A 24711-nucleotide genomic window follows, 5' to 3' on the forward strand; every position below is an offset into this window, starting at 1 on the left:
ACCATAAAGGATTTAGGCTTGGCAAGGTATTTTCTTGGCATAGAATTATGTAGAAATGATTCAGGGACTTATCTCAACCAAAGAAAGTATATTTTGGATCTTCTCAAAGATGCAGGGCTAACTGCAGCTAAACCAGTTGGGTTTCCCATACCTACATATGTCAAGCTATCTCTTGATAAAGGTCAATTATTGTCTAAACCAAACACTTATAGAAGGTTAATTGGAAGATTGCTCTATTTGTCAATGACAAGGCCTGATATTTCATATGCAGTACAACACTTGAGTCAGTTTGTGTCTACACCTAGAGAACCTCACATGAAGGCTGCAATTCATTTGTTGAGGTATTTAAAGGGAACCATTTCAAAGGGGTTATTCTATCCTGTTCAGCAGCAACTCAAGGTGACTGGGTTTAGTGATGCAGACTGGGCCTCATGCTTAATGACAAGGAGATCTCTTACTGGTTATTGTATATTCTTAGGACATGCATTGGTTTCTTGGAAGACTAAGAAGCAAGCTACAGTCTCAAGATCTTCCACATAAGCAGAGTACAGAAGTATGGCCACTACTACTTGTGAGTTGATATGGCTCACTTACTTGTTAAAGGACTTGCATATTCCTGTTAAGGTTCCTTTAACCTTGTTTTGTGACAATAAAGCAGCTCAACAAATAGCTGCTAATCCATGTTATCATGATAGAATTAAGCACCTGGATATAGATTGTCATTTCACAAGAGATAAGGTGCAAGATGGTTTTCTGCAGACTGCTTATATACCTACTCATTTGCAGCTTGCTGGCATCATGACTAAAGCTTTAGGATCTTCACAACATTCCTTTTTGAGCAGCAAGTTGGGTTTACAAGAGGTTCCAACTTGAGAGGGGTGTATAGAAGTTAGGAAGTTATTTGTATCACTAGATAAATTAGAGGGACCAAAGATGTAAATATTAGAAGATTGTTAGAGTTAGTTAGAGTTTAAGTATTTGGTTTAGCGGTTATTTAATTATATACAATATATAGATATAGAAATGATCTGTGCATATATATGTGTGTATTGTAATTCTTCATTTATTAAATGAAATACAGAAAATAATTCTCCTACTCTTTCTCTCTTCTAAATTTCTATATATTCTATGTCGTGAAGCCTCGTAGTCTCCCCGTACATTACCCCGATAGGCGACTTGTATAGATTTTTCCTTCCACAGTCAAATTTGGTCATCCACCTTTACAGACACATATTCATCCATTTTATACACATCTAACACTACATCTAACATTCTTAGGCCGCCGACACAAGTCACCTCCAGGTAGCCTCACACTAAGTTTTTTGAAAGGCTTTCTACACGCTTACATGACGTAACACGACGCAAGTCCCTCCTCCAATAAATAGCCTCTCTCCCTTAAGTTGTAGAAGTTTGATACATGCACAAAGTAATTTTTTCCCAATACATACAACATGTATAAAGTTGAAGATATTCTCTCGTATAATGTTCCTTTTATAAATAGCAAAATGGACTGCAACAAATCCTACGCTAAATAAAATTCATATCAAACACGCTAAGGGTTGTATAAAGAGAGATTCAGATATTGTTTCTTTTTATCTAGTTTTCTTTCTGAGATTCAAGGATTACAGACCAAGAAGACACAAAACTAGTCTATAACTATCTCTAAAAAGTTATTACGAGTATAAAAGTTGTGTATAATAAGTGTACAACTATATGTTAGATCATGAGCCTGATATATCGTAATACACGATCTCTTTGTGTAAGGCACTTTGCAATAAATGGTGTGAATGTATAGGAAAGCGATACCAATAGGCAAAACAAGTTACACCGAGTTGCTATTTTTGTACAACGTGCGACACAATCCAGTATATCTGTTAAGATTTACAATGAAGAAACGCGTATATTAGGTAATTACAAAGAAAAAAATGCCTCGTGAAATTAGTAAAACTACTTACATAGTATTAAAATGTCATATATTAGCAGTAGGCAGCAAAGTTTTCTTGTTTGGGCAGATATACTATCAAAGTAAACAATATATTTGTTTTCACTATTAATCATTACAAACTGATCACTGTAGATTGATAGGAACCGTTTGATCCCATGTACCGAATTGGTACCCATATAACCCCCAGCAGGGATAGTGTCAAGGTAATTCAACCACTTAAATTCAATTCTGCCTCTGGCAAGATTTGAACCCAGGTTGCTCCTAAAAAGTGGCAACTGATGGCCAACTCTTCTACAAATAGTTCACTGTATTGAGCTACTGACTTTGGATTGTAGTAATTACTGTGATTATCACAAGCAAAAGCCAGTGTAGGATTCATTCATCAATCCTCATGCTTTTAAATGATTGACCTTTAATTCGAACTATTATGTGTTTCTTATGTAATGGGTAGTTTTTATGAAGTGTGAAAGTGTAAACGGGAAAATAGCATCATAGTTAAAATTTTAGAAAATATCTTACCCAAATCGCTTATTAGTGTCAAGTATAATGTTTTTTTAACATCTTCACGAAAACAACTTTTTACTTGCAATGGCAAGTCCTTTACGATGGTTTAATGATTTGAAGACTTCAATGTTTCATGTTACAGGGATAAATTTTTAGATACTTCTGTTAATATGTATTCAAAAGGCTTGCGTCTATTCTAAAGACTTACGATGTTATTATGAGGTGATTTCCAGTAGAATCCTTGAAGTGCAATGACAAATAAGTTTGATGCGACGAGAATAAAAATGCTTAAAGAATGTTTCCCCATCCATTCCAAGGCGAACGTTATGTGCCTCCATCCATAAACATCTACCTGTAAGGGTATAGAATATTAGAATGTTTCATGAATAGCGCTCATCCAAATCTAATGTACAAATAAAAGAGATAAATTTGCTAAAATAATACTGGTCTCTCACCCTACAATATAGAAAGGTTTACGAGACTAACCACTAGATATAATGCACAAAATGTGATTCCTGATGCTGCTGAAGTTACCAGCATGTAACTGATAGTGTACAAAGATTTATTTACAGGAATACCTGAAAAGAAAATGGAGATGATAATAATTTAACTACTATAATTGATAATTCCTTAATCAAGAGATTGATTTAAATAATCAATTAATTATTGATTAAAGTTTTTTTTGTTGTTGTTGGTTAACTTTGTTAAACTTATATTTACAAAAAAAAAAAAAAAAATCGTAATTAAATTTTTCAATGTTTGATTTATCTGATACTTTTCGGTATGGTTATTGGTTATTCTCTAGAAAATGAATATATGTCACATCATGTTAAAGTAAGGAGAACAAAATAAAGATGGAAATGGACTCAAAGAACATACCTGCGAGAGCAAGTATGGATCCAAGAACTAAAAACAAAAATGACATCAGGCACCAGTTGTAAAGTCGATCTTTATGGCCCTGCAACCAATATATTGTTAAACTTGTCATATAGAAGTCTATAAGGTTTTAGATATAGAAAACAAGTAGGTTGATAAACCACATAAACGGGAGTTTCCAAGCTTCAAATTACTGCAAGGCATATTGAAGTATTGAAGAACACTTTCAATACAAAAGCAATGTTTTCTACCATCACGCACAGCGGCACGGTGGCTACCAATATAATGATTTCATAAAAATATGTACACTTATATGCAAGATTTTACACAAAACTATTTATCACGAGGAAATGACTTCACCTGTATTTCGGTCAAAATGTGACCATATTGAAGTCCAATTATGCAGGCCACAGAAGCTGTTAAAGAGCTGCACATCCACAATTCAAGCTTACTCATTGGCTTTATGATAAGATAATTCACTCTAACTTGGTAAAATTTTTCATATAAAAAGTTTGAGGGTGTTTGGCAACAGATAAGTTTGAACAAAGCTTATTTTTGCAACCAACAACTGGAAACTGAAAACAAAAGCGTAAACTAGTATTCCCATCGTGCTCTACCAGTTTTCCACCTTCGACTGTGCACGGCAAACTTGGTTTAATGGAGCCTAACCTATAATTTATTATAACTACCTTAATATGCCTTCAGGTTCAAAAGGGGCATGACACCATGAAGGCGAAGATTCTGGAACTTGACCACCCTTTGATATATTACATTCCTGTATGAGAATTATATTATTATATCCAACATGCTATCAAAAATTACTACATGTCATCTGCATGATATCTAGCTACAGATAAAGAACCTGTAATCACCTTCAGGTTTCTGTAAACAGACTTTTGATATAGATGATCTATGCCAAGAACATATCGGTCTATCATTCCTGCAGCATTGCAGGCAGGCCTAAGATCACCTCTAACAGAACATTTCACCTATAATCAAAAACATCATATGCAAATGCAAATGAGTTTTGTTCCCAAAACAATATTCACAAATTAGAAGTTGTTAACCAACAGCAAGCAGTAATGACGAATAAAGAACAGAACGTTATATTTCTTTAATTATCCAATGAAGACAATATATATATATATACTAGTACTAATACCCGTGCGTGATGTACGGATTGTCTCATAATATCTATTATTTTATATTTCATTTTATTATATTAAAGTTTATATATTTACAATGAAATGCAAGTTTAAACATTTATTAACCACAATTGTATGGATAAATAATATCTCCTACCAATAATATCCGCTATCAAATTGATCCATTTTTGGGTTGTTGATTTTAGGTATTGTGATAATAAGTCCTTATTTTTAACTAATATGGAGATTGGTTTATTATGGATTCATAGTTTGTTTTAGAATAGGATGCAACCCATCAATTTGAAATCAAGCTTAGTTCGTGTATATAGATTTTTATGCCCGTATAATATATATGGATAAATAAATATAAATATAAATATAATAAATATATTAAGTTATGTTTAACATAACTGCCATCTATATCCTTTATTAAGTTTTTTTAATTGATATGACTAAAGGACACTTGTCGATTTAATACAACGCCACGTGTCGATTAAAGAATGTTACAATCCTGTTTTAGTTTATTGGTAGATATATACAAGCATTTTAAGCATAACAAGAGAGTGGTCATACAGTATGAATAGCAGTTCCATTTTCTGAAACTAAAGAAGATAGCGAATTTAAGTCTTTAAATTGCCAATCTGCAACGTACAAGCCATATGTCAATCCGATGTAGATGGCACACAAGAAAAATACAGCACACCTACACCACAAAAGACTTGGTGAATACACATACAGTGAATCTCAATTCAAAATATGGGCAAGTTCATTTTAGAATAACAAGAATCTTGAAAACAAAAAACAAATCTGGGCCCTTAGATCAAAGAATGAAGAGCAAAGATGAAATCCAATTGCATGTGATGGATTACATTTGAATAGATTTAACATAGTTTGATCACATGTGAATTATAATGTAATCATACTTTTGTTCTCAAGTTTGGTAAATATTTTGCCCAGAAGTTCATTAGTTCACATTTGTATATCTTTTCCACATAGAACTAATATTAAGTGACATTAAATGAAGCTTCCACCAAAATAGATAGTTAACCATACTAAAGACTTGTAAGTAAAGAGTATCTCTGCAGAAGGGGTGAGATATTTTAAGACCACCTCTTATTTTAGGACCAACTAGGACCATTGATTTTTGTACATCATCATCATCTACTACGATATACAAGACTTTTTTGTAAAAACACTAAGACTTTCCAGCGACGGGCCCACAGAAAAATTATGTGTAAGTTAACTTACACATCACATGTGTAAGTTAACTTACACATGATTTTCTGGTGGGCCCGTCGTCGGAAAGTCTTAGTGTTTTTACAAAAAAGTCTTGTATATCGTAGTAGATGATGATGGTGGTGTGTAAGTTACGAAAATCAATGGTCCTTTTTTGGACTTTTTTTAGTTGGTCTCAAATTATCTTTCCCTCATATAATATATAAAATATACAATAAGATATTTGCTTGAGACAAAGGATGCTGTATATATTTCTCACCAATGCCATATATAATTCCTCAAGCATGCTTCCTTTCTCCAGGTTTGACGTGGAAGCCATATTTCACACACTGCTGCGGCAAGATATCCAATTGCTATCCTCTGGAATGATCACAATACGTGAAATTAGAGCTAAGAAAGTTAGATTTAGTAACTTTATGATATCATTAATGCAATTCACTCAAAGTATTGGATAATACATAAGTCTTGCTTGACTGTCAAAGCCTTTGTAACTCTAGTGTCTAAATTAACGTAAGAAAAGGCTTTTGGAATACTAAGATCTGATGATAAGAGATTAAAACGGAATCATTCATGTTAAGGAATTGATTTATATGATTGATAAATGAACTTATGCCACTTAACTTCATAATTACTAGCACATAACTCTGTCGACTATGGGTAGTTATATGCACGAGTAGTTCTTGACACTTTATTCTTAAGAAGAGACAGTGTTATGATTTTTAAGGTGAATTGCACGAGTCAAATGGATGACAAAAGATTTGACACCTGAAGAATTCCGAGCAAACGTATTGTCTCAACATCAACACCGTATGTTAAAGAAGTAATCCCATGCAGGTAGCCACCTGAGAGACAATTAACTGAATGTGATTAGGACATCAAAAAAATATATCATGGTCTTTGTATATATTTGGAAAATGAATGTCTTGGTACAATGATACAAAAAAAAGATGCATATTGTAAGTTTGAGAAGAGAAAATCAAGGTCATAGTACAGAGTAAGTTGGGTCACAGAATTTGAAAACAGAACTACTGTGTTATTAAAACCTTATTTCTACTACAGCTATTTTCCTATTTTACTTACACTTTCGAGTTTAAAATTGATTCCAAATTTTGAACTTACTAGCCTTCAGCTCCATTGTGCAAGTTATGTGGATAATACTATGATTTGCATTTCTTTTATCACGAATATAAAGTTCAAATACTAATGGAACACAAGGCAAGTAATCTTCTCATATGATATCCATAGCAGTAGATAAATATAAGATTAAACTATTTCAGGTATGCATAGAACATATCTCATTCGTTAAATTGCCATATTATACAGTAAAATTTTGATCCTCTTATCTTCCTTATTTTTTCATAGTTTCTCTTCAAGTGAACAATTAGTTCCATCAGCAAACTTTGAGAGGTGAAAAACTGAAGATATTGAAATTATACGTAGAGTCTAAGATTGCCATGCTTAAGATCAAAGCGCATCAAAATAATGCCGTCTGGGGTGGAAATACTCGCCTGCAGCATTTACCTTGAAGAAAAACACCAAGAAGAAAAAGTTTCGCTGCTCTTACTAGTGCTTTCCATGTGGCTTCGTATCTGTTTTGAACTTTCTGATGCTACATAAAAAAAAAATATAAAAAAAAGGACTTCAGTTTCAGTTACTATCATTATGAAAACACATATACATATTGATTGATCTATACATTTCGCACTAACAGACTTTATAGCTGATACTAAAAGCCAGTGGCCTCTGGCTTTGATGAAGAATCCTAATAATTCATATAATGATAAATCGTCATTTGGCCACCCACCACCACCCCCAAAAAAACCACCTAAAGTCGGATGATGGCCAGACCAACTTGAGAGAAAAAGTCATATGAGGTAACGTAATTGACATGTCCAGGGTTGAAAATACAACTTCTGCATTATAGCATTCATCACCTTGTATACAATTGCAAGAGATACTCCAGCAGCGAAAAGAAACATAGGCATGACAATGTCTGCTAAGTGTAGACCATTCCACGGGGCATGTGAAATAGCAGGTAAACTAGAACCCGCATAATCCACTAGCACCATAAGCTGAAAAAAACAGTAAACCATGAATTAGCTGTCCATTTTACATCCCTGCAGCTTTGTAATCGAAAATTACATTCACTAAATTCGACTTGGTTAATGCTACATCTCACCAACTGAGAACACGAGGTCCATCTATTGATATAAATGCATCACGTTCACAAATTGAATTTACATACCTTAACCACATTTTTTCCTAGGGGGATTTCGAGCAACCAAGAGATTGTGGGTTTAACCATTTGTCTCGTTAAAGAAAAATCTTTCAATATCAGAAAGTCAAGGAAAAAAATTCGAACCAAAGATCTGTATCTAGCAAAGTCCTTTCTGGGACATAACACTTACGGCTTACCCACCGCAAACGAATCCCGTTGGATTTTGAATAGTATAAATTTGATTAGTGCGTTAAATATTACTATTAGAGGATTGAATATAGCGTTAAAATAATAAAATCTGTGTACTTTAAAATATAACATGTACACAATCCCAAGTGTCTCAAGTAGAATAGATCATTCTGAAAATATATATATACATGTCAACTTTACCAAAATAAATAATTATCTGGTTTGGCTGACCCTAAAGTCATACAATAAATAATTAAAAACCTGGACTACACCATTCTTAAATTATTTAGTATCTGAAGCAAATCATAGGGACAACACAACGAATGAAGTAAAACTAAAGCAACAACAAAAATTCAAAACTCAAGTAAAATAAATTACCTACAGTAGTTCAAATACAGATGGAATTGAGTGACAGTAAAAATGTAAAATAGATTAAAAAGGGAACTTACAAAGATAGACAGACCGCGGAAAACATCGAGAGAAGCAATTCTACGATTTCTGACATTAATGTTGTTGTTGTGTGCTACAATCATTGGCTGCTGCTGCTGTTGTAATTCTTCATCGTTTTCCTGTTGATAGTTATTCAACAATGGCTGAATCTCAGCCATTTTTCTTCTTAAAATTAAAGATGCTTTTGAACAGAATGATGACATTTTATTAATTAATCAAACAGGAAATCACTTTAGATTTTTTGTTTTTATGCATTTAACAAATACTAGTGGTGAGTTATGTTATTATAAAAATAATAATTGGTGAATGAAATGAATTATTATTGAGTATTAAGGAGAGTTTGTTTGTGATCTATATTGCATAGCTGGACCAATAAGATTTCTGGATACAATGGTCCCGCCAAATGGACGGTTTCATTACTACGCGTCTAAATGAAGTTAGCAGCTGAACCGAATATTTTCCGAATATTTTGGTTTTTATCATTTGTAGGTAATCTGTTCAGATCTTTTTTAGCTGAAATAATATTTATTAGATAGTAATGAAATCTTTCCGACTTATAAGTGCAACCGTCCATTTGTTTTCTTTTTTTTTTTTTTTTTTTCTTTCCTTTTAAGTGGAAATAAAAGTTAAGCACTTTTTTTAAAAGGGGCTGGTATCCCGACTACTTTTTTGGTAATTAAACCAGAGTATTTGCAGCGATTATCACTGCAAATAATGGTGTTTTTGTCCATATCCAACTATTTGCAACGATTACTGACAGGGGACCCGCTATTTTTGCCAAATTTGTCATTACAGACAGAGGGGTCCGCACTATATGCAACGACTATCGCTGCAAATAGTAGGTGTGGTCTAGATACTAAAAAAGCTTGGTTGGGATATGAAGGGTGTTTTTAAACTACTACTAGTAGACAAGTGTAAAGAGTACGTGTTCATTAGAGGTAGGGAGGGGGGGGGGGGGGGGGGGGAGGTTGTGGGTGGGGTTGGTGCGTGCCATGTTCTCAAAAGGGAACGAATTCATGTTCAATTTTATAGATATCCTATACATTGAATGAAATCATAAAGCATATGACATAAAAGAATTCATAAATTCTAGTAAATTATGAAAATATGACTTTTAACTTCATCAATTCATATGGGACCCTAATCAGTACTATGTTTTGATTTTTCGAGACTTGTACAAAACGATATTAGTCTTGCACTCATCTCATGCATAATGTACTCTTGCATTATCTAAAAAGTATGAATAAAGTCATTGATACGTGAAAATTCTTTACGCAAATCAACATGTGAACAGTTTAAAAAAAAAAAAGTAAGAAAAAAAATGTTTCAACTTTTATATGCAACATAAAAAATGCAAATATAGTTGGAACTTTAAAAGTTATGACGATCACCATACATCATACATATACATCATACATGCATGTATGATGTATGAATAATTGAGAAGAAAAACATAATGTGTTTAATTGTGCATTAATATACATCATATAAGAAAAAAAAAACAGAATTAAATATCGTTGTTATTGTAAAATAGATGAAATAGAGACTTACAAAGACAGATGGACCGTGAAAAACATCGAGGGAAGCAATTTTACTATTAGTAACATCAATGTTATCAACTACAATCATAGGTTGCTGCTGTTGTAACTCTTCATTGTTTTCCGGTTGATAGTTACTCAACAATGGCTGAATCACATCCATTTTTCTTCTTAAAGTTAAAGATGCTTTTAAACTAAATGATAACATTATATTAATCTAAAATCACTGTAGATTATTTTGGTTTTTAAGCATTTAACTATTAGTTATTTGTATTCAAAAGTAATTGGTAAATGAAATGGAAGGCTAGTTATAATATAACGAGAACTTATGTTCATAGTTGGACCAATAAGTAATAAGATATCTAAATACATAGAAATCATCAAGTATGATTTAAAAGAAGGGTATCATATATCGATACCATCGCCTAACATGTGTGATATAACTGATATGTCTTATAAAAGTATCGCACATAAGCTGCATGTTAGAATCATAATGTTTTAATGAAGCATATATTTATGATATTAGGAGAATTTTCATATTGTTTCTCATATTAAAATCATGTTTTTTGTTGTCAAAATACAAGATTAAGATTAATAACCACTTGAGAAATTAGTTCATGTAGCCGGTCACCACCTACAGAGTCTAAGCCTTGCCATGTGATGTCCTATTAGTGACGCGATTTCTATCCGGCGTATGATTGATATTTGACGCGTTTGATAAAATCAAATCTAAATATATAATGTAATTAATGAATAATGAATAGAAGAGAAGCAAGGCTCATTCATCAATTTTGATAAACATTCACTTATATATGGGAGTCAAACAATGTATATATGGGGACTATGGGAGTCAAACAATGTGTGATATACAAATCACATCCAATTACCTTATTATCCCTAACAGGCAAACAAGGTGCAAAACTGTCCAACACATTACACATCCCATGGATATCGTTTACGCAGTTAAAAATGCAAAACATGGGTATCATGACTCATGAGTTATATACAAAGATAATGATCTGTGAATGTAGTGAACTATGACAAAATGTCTATGTTATGTATTGATCTAATCGGGTTATGTAATAAATTTACCAAAACTGTCTAAGTGATGCATGCTAACGGGTAATCTACAGGTAGCCGGTTACCATCCATTTTTTAGGGATAATGACGTGGATGTAGTGAACTATGACAAAATATCTATGTTATGTTGATCTAATCGGGGGTCTATGTTATGTAACGAACTTATCAAAACTGTCTAAGGGATGCAGGTTACAGGAAGTTGGTCATCAATTTTTTCCCTTTATTTTTAATCTTAATAATTAATTAATTTATTTAACATATATAAATAAATATAAGTTATGGAAACATATATGTATATAAATTCTGTAATTATATAAAAACTGTAAACACCTTCATATCTTTTGGCCGCGACCTACCTCCCCATTTTTCCGATCAACCCTAACACAATCATATACTAAAAAATCAAAGATCTCAAAAATTAAAATCGAATTTGAAGATTACGATCTCTTATAAGGTCAAGAACCAGAAACAAATCATTACATATATTCTCAAACATATACACATTGACCACACAATCTAAGGGTACATATATACAACCACACAAACAAACAATGAGAGACTAGGGGACGTATTCTTACGTGACTTCTTGAAGCATAATTATAATTGAATGAGAAAGATAACTAATTGCTAGATTTTAGTAAAGTAACAAAACAACAAACTTAGAAGAACGCATTACAAGCCTAAAGCTGAAAGATCAAATCCCCTGACCTCATAATTCATCATTTCTCTTTTCGGGATATTAATAAATAACTAAATGGAAACAAGAAAATACCAGTTCTCAAATACTCGGGAGGAGTTGGAAACACTAAATAACATGCATCACTTAGACAATTTTGGTAAGTTCATTACATAACATAGACCCCCGATTAGATCAAATACATAACATAGACATTTTGTCATAGTTTACTACATTCACAGGTCATTATCCCTTTGGATGGTAACCGGCTACCTGTAGATTACCTGGTAGCATGCATCACTTAGACAGTTTTGGTAAGTTCGTTACATGACATAGACCCCCGATTAGATCAATACATAACATAGACATTTTGTCATAGTTCACTACAATGTACATTTGAACACATCTTTAGGTACACGTGTGCGTAGTTTGCTTATTGCATAATAGTATAATAGGGGAGCCTTATTTTGAGAACCCATTTTTTTTGTAAGAACCTTGAGAACTCTTAAATTATGTATTGGATCACATGTTTTTTTTTTGTACATTCACATGTGAAACGTTATAATAATACATGTTGTAAAAATAATATTAATATATATAAATAAATATATATATATATCAGATAATTATTGTTTGAATATCGGTTTGATTTTAGCTCAGTTACGGTATTCCGTTCATTTGGTTAAGTATGAAAAAACTAGCATGTAAGTTTCAAAGTTGGGTTTGACAGTTGAACTTTATACATTTCTCGGATACCATAGTCTAGTGATTAGCCATAAAAACGCCAAATGCTTTTAAGTCTTCAAACTACTAACTATATTCAGGAGTTTTATATGATTTCTGCTCAATTAATAATGATTCGTTTTTCAAGCCACTTATCCAAGATAACCAAAATTTATAAACTAAACTATCAAATTTGGATTTTGCTAATAACAGCTTCTAGATCCTGGTAGGATAGTAATTTCAAATCTTTAAAAGATCAGAAAAGATGCTACACTCTATCTAAAGAAGTATAAGTGAAGATAAATTAACTTTCTGTTTTCTGTGAAATCCTGATGAAATTGCCATATGATTGTAAATAGTTAACCTGGGCATGGCCAATTCAATTATGATCCGGTTCCAACTAAATCGGCTGACTACCAAATTAGAACCATATGATCCAAGTCTAAACCAAACAAAAGATTGAACAAAGAGAGAGATGTAGGAATTGAACAAAGATTATTTCATTGGTGTCAACTGTTGTGGAACTTCAAAACAGAGCCAAGACACATTTAAAGCAAACAAAAGCAAGTGATTCATTCTCAGGCTCTTAATTTTTTTAAAAAGTATTCTCAGGCCCTGACTACTTTAGATGGTAAAACTTATCTGAAATACAAGACGCCAGCGAGGCCACAAAGAAAAGCCATATTGCTACAGGTACTTTAGATGGTAAAACTTATCTGAAATACAAGACGCCAGCGAGGCCACAAAGAAAAGCCATATTGCCACAGGTACTTTAGATGGTAAAACTTATCTGAAATACAAGACGCCAGCGAGGCCACAAAGAAAAGCCATATTGCTACAGGTACAAACCAGGTTTGACAATAAACTAGTTTGGTCTATATACTGCTGATCTAATATTACACCGATATTTGTAAGAATTTAAATGTATATAATAAAAGTGCTAGGCAGCACAATATAAACAATCACAAATAAAATTAATATAGCTTTCGCTGAGATAAGAAAAAGAAGACTAAAGGGTTGCCATTAAAACCATCAAGAGTTCAACACATACGAAAAATATAAAAGACAGACCTAAAATAGTTTCTAGATTTCCTAAGATAAGAACCGAGAAGCCAATGCTTTACACTAATGAGACTATTAAGACCTTAGTTAAGTTCATTCAAAAGCCCAGGCATTCTCACGACGAACCTCCTCCTCTTCTTCAGGGGTAAAGTCATTTTTGATGTTGAACGTCTTGCGAATCTCCTCAGGGGTCTTGCCTTTGATCATGTCCGCCACTGTTTGGCAGGTCAGGTCCAGCAAACTCTTAATGTTCAGATAGTTAGCAGCCTGAAACAAAAACATTAATCAATAACTACGCTGTTCTTAAACTCCCTCAAGCAAAAGCAAACATAATAAAATAGAATAACAAAGTACCAATTATGTAACCAATAACTAATCTGTTACAGGATCATTCAAGTCAGGTTTTTTGTTATTGGGATAGGTGAATTCTTATAAACAAAAAATAACATCGAGACAGATGACAATAATATCATCTAAACTACATTGTGTAAAAACTTAATAACCTAAAACTACATGAACCAAATAAAAACTTGTAATTCTCTATTTTGAGGAAATTTTTTTTATCTAAATATCATATATAATCACAACATACAACACGTAAGGATCAAACTCGTTATATAAGCCAATCAAATTGTTAAATATATACAAACTAAATTACACATAAACCTATCAAAACATATGTTCTAAAATAATTCTACATGAACTATATATATTAGCAAACAAATATAATCTATAAATATATAACATATATAGGGGTTGTGTATTGTAAAACAAGTATTAATGTAAAACAAATAAGATAAGATGCACGGTGATTTTCAGTGAATTGAAACCTATTGTTTTACTTTAATACTTTTATTTTACCAAACACCTATATATCTATATATATAGACACACAAATAACTGGAAAAAAAAAGAGAAAGAAACCCTAGAATTATTCACACACAAAAAAAAAACAATATAAACAAAACTAAATATGAAATTATATAATTAAAAACAAAAATTATGAAAAAGAGATGGATACCAAGATGAGATCAAAGAGAGTGCCCTGGTCGACTTTAACGAATTCAGCATCAAAAGATTTCAAATCGTCATCAGCAGGCTTGTCCTCGTCAGCTTTGTTTTCAACGTGCTTTTTACAATACTCGATCACTTTAGACAAGATCTGACTGGTCACATTAGGCAAAGGGATGGCGTTATCAGCGCAATCGTCCTCCACCATATGTTTTATGGTTTGGGACTGGAGAGCGACGGCCTCATCTACCTCAAAGGTCTCGCCATCAGAGCTCTTCAAAACTAACGATTTGTTTTCTGCGGCCATTGGAATTGATTTTGGTAGGAACGAAAGGAAACCCTAATTTTTGGAAGTGATTTGCGGAGGTTTGGTTTGGGTATTTATTTATAGAGAAGAGGGCCAGGGGAACGAGAGATAAAAAAGGAGTTTGGGCTTTCTAAAGTGACTTTTGAGTTTTGACTTTTGGGTATACCAACATTATTATAGAATAGATTTTATTTATACGTGACAATGGTTTTTGATACTTCATATGTTTAGCCCTTTTTCAAAAGAATATATACTTCGTTTTGATATGTTATTTTAATTTTAGTGTTCCTAAATTAGTCCCTAAAATAAATTTTACCTATATATATATATATATATTCTAAAACAGTTAACCTAAAATAAGTTGACCAATTAAAACTCTTATAGATTAAGCTATCAAATATTTAACTAAATAAATTATGCTATTATTTAAAAGTTTCATATACCAAAAAAAAAAAAAAAAAATTTAATAACAATGGATATACTTAAGATCCTATGCTATGGAGATAATTAATCCTAAATATATATTTTATCTAAATTATATTGTAATCAACACACGAAGAAAAGTCATCTTATTTGGAAAGCGTCAGGTATCTTACCTGAGATCTACGTGGTTCTCCTGTTGCCAGGTTTGAGTTGGAGCGTTATGTCGTCGTGTTCAAAAAGAGTTTTGGAGTGGACGATTGGCTTTGGTATTTTGGGTTGGGATAACTGCTCCAACAGTTGTTGAAAGAGAAGTTCCCTATGCTGGGATCAGTGGTATGTTGTGAAGTTTGAAAGAGTTGAGCCTCTGTACCAATGAAAATGTATAATATCTCTCTTTTAAAGAAATAATTATACTTCAATAAAATCTCTTGAATTTTTTACTACAAAACATTTCTTACCAGACTTCATATCTTCATGTTAATAATGGTTAAACTAACAAAATCTTAAATTTCTGTCCACATTCATCATCACTTATGTATTTGCTAACTAAATTGTAAAAATTAAATTGAAATCTAAACGACACAATAGAGAATTAATAGAAGAAGGTTAAACAACATCAAAAGGAAAATTATGAGTAAATTAATTTTATTGTAAGTATTACTAAGCTTACTTAGAATCAACCAATATATATAAAAAGATTATAAAGTCATTATTAAACAAATAGACACCATTGGATGTATTTCATATTTGATTTAGAACCATTAGATCAAATTTAATTATTTCATCTTTATTAAATGACAATATTAATACTTATACTTTTTATAACTAGACAAAAAATCCCCTTTAATACATGTACACCTAAATAAAGTTATTGTTTTTTATTATTTTAAATTGAATTAATATTGTTAATACGTGAGTTTTTTCATTTACTTTAATAATCATCTTTCCTTTCTACCTTTACAACAAAAATGATAGTCATATAGATTATCAACAAAAGAAACATAATTTTTTTTAATATCATTTTTATTTATTTTTTGATATTTTGTTCATGTTTGTTCATTATTTTATATTGAATTGTTATGTTATTTTTATCTTTTAACTCTTTCATTTTTTTTTTGTCAATTGTAGATTGATCATGACTTGTTCTTCTACAAAAGGTTTTATTCTTTTGATTTTATTTTGCTCATTAAGTTATTTTGCTCGCTATTTATCTTCTTTTTTTTTAAATTTAGAATATAACATATATTTTGTTATTTTTTGTTAGATGAAAAAACCAACGTTGGTTCATGTTCAAGATTTGAACCCATACATGTTAATTGTCTAGCACACATTATTATTTTGATTTTCATTAATACATATATACATATATTTTAAGACTACCCGTCAATTAAACTGGTCTATGCGTACAATTTTCACGTTGGTCATAACTCATAAAATCAAGTTATTAAAATCCAATTACTCCGTATTTATTTATTATTTGTATGTATATGTATTTTGTCTTTCTGAATTTCTAACTAATAGGGCTAAACCTATCAAACTATCAAAAACCACGGTCTAATAGAAAATACAAAATCTTCTTAAACTAAAGCCCAAACCCTGACCGACCCTCTCTCCCTATAAAATAAAATATAAATACATACGCAAACCAAACCCCCTCAAATCACAATTTTCTCATCACCTGTTTTCGTAAGTTTTGTTGTTGTTTTTTCGTTCTACCAAAATCAAAATTTCAATGGCCGCAGAAAAGAAGTCGATAGTTTTGAAGAGCTCCGATGGCGAGACTTTTGAGGTCGATGAGGCCGTCGCTGAGTTGTCGCAAACCATAAAGCATATGATCGACGATCAATGCGCCGATACCGCCATCCCTTTGCCTAATGTGACCAGTAAGATCTTGTCCAAAGTGATTGAGTATTGTAAAAAGCACGTTGAACACAAAGCTGACGAGGACAAGCCTGCTGATGACGATCTGAAAACTTTTGATGCTGATTTCGTTAAAGTCGAACAGGGCACTCTCTTTGATCTTATCTTGGTATCTATCTATCTATCTCCTTTTCATTATTTATATATATTTATAGATTATAAATGTTTGTTAGTATATATTTAGTTCTTGTAGGATTATTTTAGAACATATGTTTTGATAGGTTTGTGTAATTTAGTTTGTATAAGTCTAACAATTGATTGGCTAATATAATGATTTTGATCCTTACGTGTTCTATATTGTGATTATGATATTTAGTATGTAGTTTGATTTTTTTTTTAATCTCAAAATAGAGAATTACAAGTTTTTGTTTGGCTCATGTATATATTATAGTTTTTGTAGAATTATTTTTAATTAGAACATACGTTTTAATAGGTTTATGTGGCTTTATGTCCTTGGATACATAGTTGGTAATGTTTTTTTTAAAGGTACGGACATCTTAGTTATTGATTAATGTTATTGTTAATTTCAGGCTGCCAACTATCTGAACATCAAGGAGTTATTGGACCTGACCTGCCAAACTGTAGCCGATATGATCAAAGGTAAGACTCCAGATGAGATTCGGAAGACATTCAACATCAAGAATGATTACACCCCTGAAGAGGAGGAGGAGGTTCGCCGTGAGAATGCCTGGGCTTTTGAATGAACTCAATAAGGTCTCAACAGTTCATTCAAGTAGTGTAAAGAATGGGCTTCTCTTTTTGTTTAGAAAATCTAACTTTTTTTTTTTGTCTTCCATTTTTTGTGATATCATGGGTATGGTAATATCTGTTCGGAACATGTGTTGAACTCGTATCGGTTTTAAAGGCAACCCTTTATTAGACATATTTTCTTATTTCACCAAAAGCTACTATACATTATATTTTTGTGATTGTTTATCTTGTGTTGCCTAAACTATTATTGGAAACATCTAAATTCCATACTAGTTTCAGTTCTATTTTGATCTGGTTTGCTGTCAAATCTGGCTTGTACTTGTAGCAATATGACTTTTCGTTGTGGCCTCAACTCCTACTTGTTTTTTGGTTGAACTTTGATACTAAGCATGGTGCCATGGTCACACAATCTGCGACTAAACAAGTTTCTGAGATTGCCTCAAATGCTTGTGTTTGCTTTATACATTACCTGGCTCTGTTTTGAATTGAAGTCCCCCAACAGTTGACACCAAGAAAATAATCTTTTTGAGAAGCCTCGAGCTATATATAATACTCGGTTTGTTTCAAAAACCAGCTCAGTTCAAGGATTTTTCAATATCAGTCTTGTTTTGTTTAGGTCTAGATTTGAATACTCGTATAAAGCTCAACCAGTATCTCATAGGCACAGATGAGATTTGCAAGACGTTCAACATGAAGAATGATTACACCCTTGAAAGAAGTTCGTAGTGAGATTGCCTGGCTTTTGAGTTTTGAGTACGTAGTAATAATCTATCTATTAGTAGTTAATTTAGTAAACACAGTTCCATCAGTTTATGTAAATAAGTAGCTCTAATTTGATCTATTTCATGGATATTGGGCTTTCTATTGCATGCATATATCTATATATTTGGTGATTCGACTATTAATCTATCTATATCTAGTTTATATATCTTTCATATATGCTGACTTCTGATTATTAGTATTACTAGTAGTAGTATTATTTGTTTGCATGTACTTATTCTCAATCTCCATAAACAAATATTTTAGTATGACTTAGTCCGTAGCCTTGTGCCCGCGCGTTGTTGCGACTTGGGGGAAACGAGCGTTTGAGAAAGCTAGGGTTTTTTTGTGTGTGATAGAGATAGATTTGGGAGATAAAATTGGGGGTGTAAAGTTTTCGTAAGGGTAGTTCGTGTCCAACTGTGGAGGTGAGTATAAAAAGATATATTAAGTTAAGGGGCATTTTATACTTATTAGGTTCTAAATTACTTAAAAGTTAGTTCCCTTTACAAGAGAGTATTTATAAGGGAGTATAGATATAGATTATTTATCTTATTTTTAATTGATAAAAAAGAATAGTTACTTTTGTTTTATGCTTTACAATTTCAAAATATTAAATCTCATATTTTTATATAGAACCTATTCATCTTTTTGGAGAAGGTTTATATAGGTAATTTTCTTCGTCAACGGTATATATCATTGATTCTGATTCTAATTATTAAAAGTATTTGTTTATTTATAATACTCACTTTTACATGAGATGGGTTATGACCAACCCTACATCCCACGTGGCTCTACCCATGGCTTTAGTCCCCTACTTTTTAAGCCTCATTTTTGAACGCATATGTATAGACATAAGCCCGTTTTTTACCACAAAAATTGTCCAAGTCTAAATTTGAGGGTCTAATTTTTTTACTTTTGAGTTGCATTGTAAGCAAATAAGCCAAAAGTGAGTCTACGTATGAGTGTAGAGCATTAGTATGAAAAATCCGTAATATAGGGACGCATTACATAAGTTTGTTTGAGAGCCCAAAAGTAGCACAACCACATTTGAATACAATTTCACTTGCACATTGTGAACATACATAGAGTAGTGAGCATATAACAAATATACATGCAATCGCCGTTGTCATCCAAGAGACTTTTTGACCTTAGAGCTTTGCAACAGGGAGACCTGTTTTTAACAGAGTATAATTAGAAATGGAAGGCTATGTAACAATTAACAATAGTTCAAAGGATTAGTTTTATTTTGTACATCATGTATTTAATAGTTTATGCTCAAATTAACGCATACTTAGTATAAATATCAATGAAAAGAGTCACACATCAAGAAGAAAGCTACTTACCTAGTGCTTTCGCATTGACAATGCTCGGGGATGCTGCCGGGGGTGGTGAGTTCTCATCCAAAAAGGGCTCTACTTGGTTCGGGTTTGACCATGTTGGATACCCTTTTATTTTTCCCTATTTTTCAAGATAAAGCAACAACATAGTTAGAAATGTCATTCATTTGAGTGCGATTATATTTATTTGGCGAGTGTCTTGTTGAATTTGAGAGCAGATTTACACAGATTCATATGTGAAATTAAACTTAAAGGAAAATTTGCATACCAATACGTTTAAGGCAGCAAGTGTGGCCATTCCTTCACGAGTCCACTGTATGAAAGATCAACAAGCATTATAGTTGGAAAATGATTCTCTCAACGTAGAAGTTCACTCTAAATTTAAACAGGATATCAATTAGAAATCAATATAAAAGAATACTTACCTTTGATGCCGAAGCTATATGAGGCACAACAACGGCATTTTTCATGTCAGCTAGGCCAGGTTTCATGTAAGGCTCATCCTCAAAAACATCAAGACCAACTCGGAACATGGGGTTATGTTTCAAATGCTCGACAAGAGCTTCTTCATCAACCACAGGTCCTCGACTGCAGTTTATTAAGATTGCTTCCTATATGTTTTGATTGGATCATTTTACTTATAGCCATAATTTAGGAACAACTAAAATTATAAATCTAGAAAAGATTGTTTGACTTTTGTTCTGCAAACCTAAATAAGAATGGATATTTTGATTGATGGCAGAGTCAAAGTGGAATGGGAAAGGGTATGATTAACTGAAAGTGCTGTTTGGTGTAATTCCGGAAACAGATGTTTTGCAATGTCTGGATCTCAATATATCATAATGCAGTAAAATCTCATTGTTACCTTTATTTTCCTTTATATATTACAATATAAGGGTATTGCTTATATGTTTAAGCATATTGTTTTACGATTCCCCCAGTTTAGCTTGTTATCTTGATTTATGGCCCGGAACAATCTAATTGGGACCAAATTCATGATTTTAATATGTAAACTTACTTTCTTCATCTTCGAAAGCCTTTCTTTGTTGATGAGATGATAAGTTGTTTTGTCCAATATTGGATGTAGACTTATCTGTGTGATCATCATATAAGAAAAAAAAAAAAAAAACTTTATCAAATGAATCAAATATTATAAATAAAGATAAAAGATTGGAAAAATAGAAGAATTTCTTACAACATCGGCTTCTTGAAGAACCTCATCCATTGATGATGCCCGTTTCCAGGTAACAGGTTGTTCGCCGCTGGCTTTCAAGAACTGACCATAAGCTGCAAATTGCTTACATATTAGTATTTACTTTATATGATAGGCCACATCAGTTTTTTTTTTTTTCCTTTCAAATCTTCTTCACTTTCCTTGGATATAAAAGGTGGAAATAAATCATACTTGCAACTTTCTGTTAAAAATCAGCCATGATTCTTGAAAAGTTTCTAAATAAAACACTACAGCTTGCATAAATTAGTGATTATTTGCATCTTAACAGGAATATATCAATGAAAAAAACTTTTGGGTGGGTAATGGGTAAAAAATCGGAAACTTTTAGGACTCGGGCATTTTCTTTTTGACTTTTCTTCGAAAGACAAAGATCGACACATGACACAAACTTTTAGACAATTGTCCCCAACGAGACTTGAATCTACAACCTTTTGGTTGAAGGATCACCTCTACGGCTGGGACTTTTGGTTTTTGGCTACCTTTTTACTTGACTCTTTAGCAATGAATAGAATCCAAAATTACCAAGTCTCACATAAATAAGTTGAAATTATCCTGACTAAAAAGGTGAGACACAAACTTAAGAAAATACAAATAAAATGTTCACAGAATCAATTTGAAAATAAAATTTTTTTAGTAGGTTATGATGGACAAGAAGATGTAGAATACAGAACAAGACATGCCTGTAACAAACTTCTCTAGACGTGTAGCTTGGTAGAGATCGTAATAGATTAGATTCATCTTGAACCCTTCAATCTGATAAGAAAATACTTGTCAAGCTTAATCACATTTGAACATCAATCTATTGCTAAATTAATGGATCTAGACTCTAGAGTGTGGACAGCCATACGATATTGGGAAACAAGAAGTTACCATCATTCTAGCATAAGCAGATCCAATACGACCAGCTCCAATCACACCAACAGTTTGTCCTTTAAGCAAATTTCCCACAAACCTAAGCCAAAGGAAACCATTGGTTCAAGTCACTGCAACCAGTAACCGGTTTCTAACAACTTGTAATTATCTAGATAAGGCTCCTTATTCAATAAAATTTGTGTTTGAACAGTCAATAAGTATAAAGTTCGGTAAATATGGGATCTTACAAATGAGGAAGCCATCCATCATACAAGCCAGCCCTCATGAACCCATCAGCTTCGACTATTCTTCTTGAAGCAGCAAGAGATAGTGATGCTGCTAACTCTGCTGTAGTCTCTGTAAGCACGCCCTGTTCACATTTTTCAACTTATGATCCCGATTAATAGTTTATCTATCTGGAGTCCATTAAAGCTAAAGAACATAACTCACAGGAGTGTTTCCAACAGCAACACCATACTTGGTTGCTGCGTCGACATCAACATTGTTGTAACCCACAGCCATGTTGCTGAAAGCTTTTCCTCCCGCTTTGCTCAAAGCCGAAAACAATGTCTCTCCCCAATTTTCTGTCAACTAAACCAAATGCACCAGACTAGATCAACACATCTTGAATTTTAAAACAAATCATAATATTTCTAAAGAGAAATTATTACAGAATAACAAATCATATTTCTAAATCATATGTCCCATTATCATAACATCCCCATGAAACAGCTCTCTACATCTAAACACTGATTCTTGCTCACTACAACAGCTAAAAACAGATACGTATGTTTGACATATAATAATTTTTTTTTAGAGTGACAGTTTTCACTTTCTTAACTATCTAAGTTGTCTTTCTCTAAGCCTAATTATTTTTTCCTAAGCATGTTTAGTTGTAGTCACGACTTAAAAGGTGAGAGAGTACCGAATTCTAGACACATATACAACCTGCAGCCGGCCTCTAGCTAGCTACTACGTAATTGGGTCTTTTATCCTGCTCTTTTATACATAACAATCCTAATACTCGTAACAAAAAAGTAACTAGACGACTTTATGATGTATACGTGTTACCTGACCGATGACTCCATCGCACTTATTTCCAATCAAAGCAATGATATCTTCCTCAGACAATATCGTTTTCTTCTCTGTGCATATCTAATTTAAACACACAACAACAACGTACATCATTATATATACATATAATAAGCTAGATAGTTCAAATATATAGATATAGATTGTTAAAGTGGCGGGCGGGCGGGTGGGCATACTTCAACACGACAATCTTGTTGGACCAACAAATTAATCCAACGAGTACCGGGCATGGATTTGGTGCTGACAACTCTGTATTTGCCACTAGGATTCCAAACTTCAATTGAAACTGGTTTTGCCATGTTTTTAGTAGCTAGGACTAAAGTTGAAAGTGAGTGTGAGGTGGTTTGTTTGATCAGTCTCCAAAGGTTTTTGAAAGTGTGTTCCAGGTTAATTGATTGGGTGTGTGTGGGATGATGGGCTAGTGTAATTGAGTGGAGGGAATCTGTTTTTGATTTATGGGGTTGGAATTGGGAATGAGGTGATGATGTACACGTGTAGGGTGAGTGAGTGATGGTGCACGGGGGTTACAGTGGGGTGAGGATGGAGGTAATTGAGTGAATAATTTCTAATAACGTTTGGACCTCACATTCGAGTATTTGAGAATTTTGGATATGGGGTTTACCATTGGATGCCACGTAATTGGTACCTTTATCCGTAATGTTGAGATTCGACCAATAGACACTTGGTTTTCTCAAATAACATTTTTAAGGTCCAAAATATAGATTACCGTTTATAACTTGATCATGAAAGCATTATCAATTTAAAGGTGAGAAAAAAAACCGTACCAAAACCATCAAAGAACAGGTTAATGTGAGGTCATTTTATCTAGTAGGGGTATTTTGAAAGTATTTTTGGGAATAACACCAATATGGCAATATCTAATCTTTGGTAGTGGTGTTTTTTGGTATTTATTGGAGTAGTTAAGAGTAAAATGGATTTGCCATTTGAAAAAGAAAATTGATATTTGTACTAGTAGTTTTTTATAATTTATCATATTATACAAATGATATAAGTAAATAATGCATGAATGTAGTAAAATTATTTTAAAAAATGGTATTAATATCCACTCCTTTTAAAAATTTACTCATAAAAGACTAACTTATCAAAACGGACCTGCTATAAGTAGTAAACTACTCTTTTTACCAATAAAACAGTATTGTTTCAATTATCACTTTCAAATATTTTTCTTTTAAGCGGTATGGTTGGATCTGTGGTAAATATTCAGACTTCTAAAGACAGAAGTCGTAGGTTCGATCCTCATCCTATGCAAAGTTTAGATGGTCTTTTCTATCATTTAAGTAGAAAATGGAAGCAGTCTTTCTACTTACGTAGAGGTAAGGTCTGCCTACATCTTAACCCCCCCAATACCGTCGATGTATTGGACTCAAAATACGCGGAAGACTGCACTTAACAGCTTTTT

The 24711-nt window shown here is 32.6% G+C and overlaps 4 protein-coding genes across 4 annotated transcripts; 1 reads left to right on the plus strand and 3 right to left on the minus strand.

Annotated features, from left to right (window-relative positions):
* Window positions 1-1559: 1559 nt before the first annotated feature.
* On the minus strand, window positions 1560-8859 carry LOC122609770 (heparan-alpha-glucosaminide N-acetyltransferase-like). The gene is made up of 13 exons (XM_043782713.1): window positions 8563-8859; window positions 7641-7778; window positions 7228-7315; window positions 6472-6548; window positions 5966-6066; window positions 5044-5173; window positions 4198-4314; window positions 4015-4100; window positions 3686-3752; window positions 3329-3407; window positions 2936-3027; window positions 2658-2801; window positions 1560-1871 (listed from the first exon to the last, which is right to left on the minus strand). Exons 1-13 carry the CDS (start codon window positions 8764-8766, stop codon window positions 1836-1838), a joined length of 1359 nt encoding a protein of 452 aa, XP_043638648.1. The 5' UTR covers window positions 8767-8859; the 3' UTR covers window positions 1560-1835.
* Window positions 8860-13575: 4716 nt separating this feature from the next.
* LOC122610071 (SKP1-like protein 1B) lies at window positions 13576-15084 on the minus strand. The gene is made up of 2 exons (XM_043783053.1): window positions 14664-15084; window positions 13576-13909 (listed from the first exon to the last, which is right to left on the minus strand). Exons 1-2 carry the CDS (start codon window positions 14958-14960, stop codon window positions 13736-13738), a joined length of 471 nt encoding a protein of 156 aa, XP_043638988.1. The 5' UTR covers window positions 14961-15084; the 3' UTR covers window positions 13576-13735.
* Window positions 15085-16938: 1854 nt separating this feature from the next.
* LOC122610072 (SKP1-like protein 1B) lies at window positions 16939-18227 on the plus strand. The gene is made up of 2 exons (XM_043783054.1): window positions 16939-17412; window positions 17834-18227. The coding sequence occupies exons 1-2, from the start codon at window positions 17116-17118 to the stop codon at window positions 18005-18007; spliced, it is 471 nt and encodes a 156-aa protein (XP_043638989.1). The 5' UTR covers window positions 16939-17115; the 3' UTR covers window positions 18008-18227.
* Window positions 18228-19735: 1508 nt separating this feature from the next.
* On the minus strand, window positions 19736-23723 carry LOC122611170 (glycerate dehydrogenase). The gene is made up of 12 exons (XM_043784145.1): window positions 23468-23723; window positions 23271-23354; window positions 22650-22790; window positions 22448-22569; window positions 22218-22299; window positions 22028-22100; window positions 21309-21400; window positions 21132-21206; window positions 20539-20724; window positions 20382-20426; window positions 20120-20234; window positions 19736-19947 (listed from the first exon to the last, which is right to left on the minus strand). The coding sequence occupies exons 1-12, from the start codon at window positions 23588-23590 to the stop codon at window positions 19925-19927; spliced, it is 1161 nt and encodes a 386-aa protein (XP_043640080.1). The 5' UTR covers window positions 23591-23723; the 3' UTR covers window positions 19736-19924.
* Window positions 23724-24711: the final 988 nt, after the last annotated feature.

This window comes from Erigeron canadensis, chromosome 8 (genome assembly GCF_010389155.1).
Source record: "Erigeron canadensis isolate Cc75 chromosome 8, C_canadensis_v1, whole genome shotgun sequence".
Lineage (NCBI taxonomy): Eukaryota > Viridiplantae > Streptophyta > Magnoliopsida > Asterales > Asteraceae > Erigeron > Erigeron canadensis.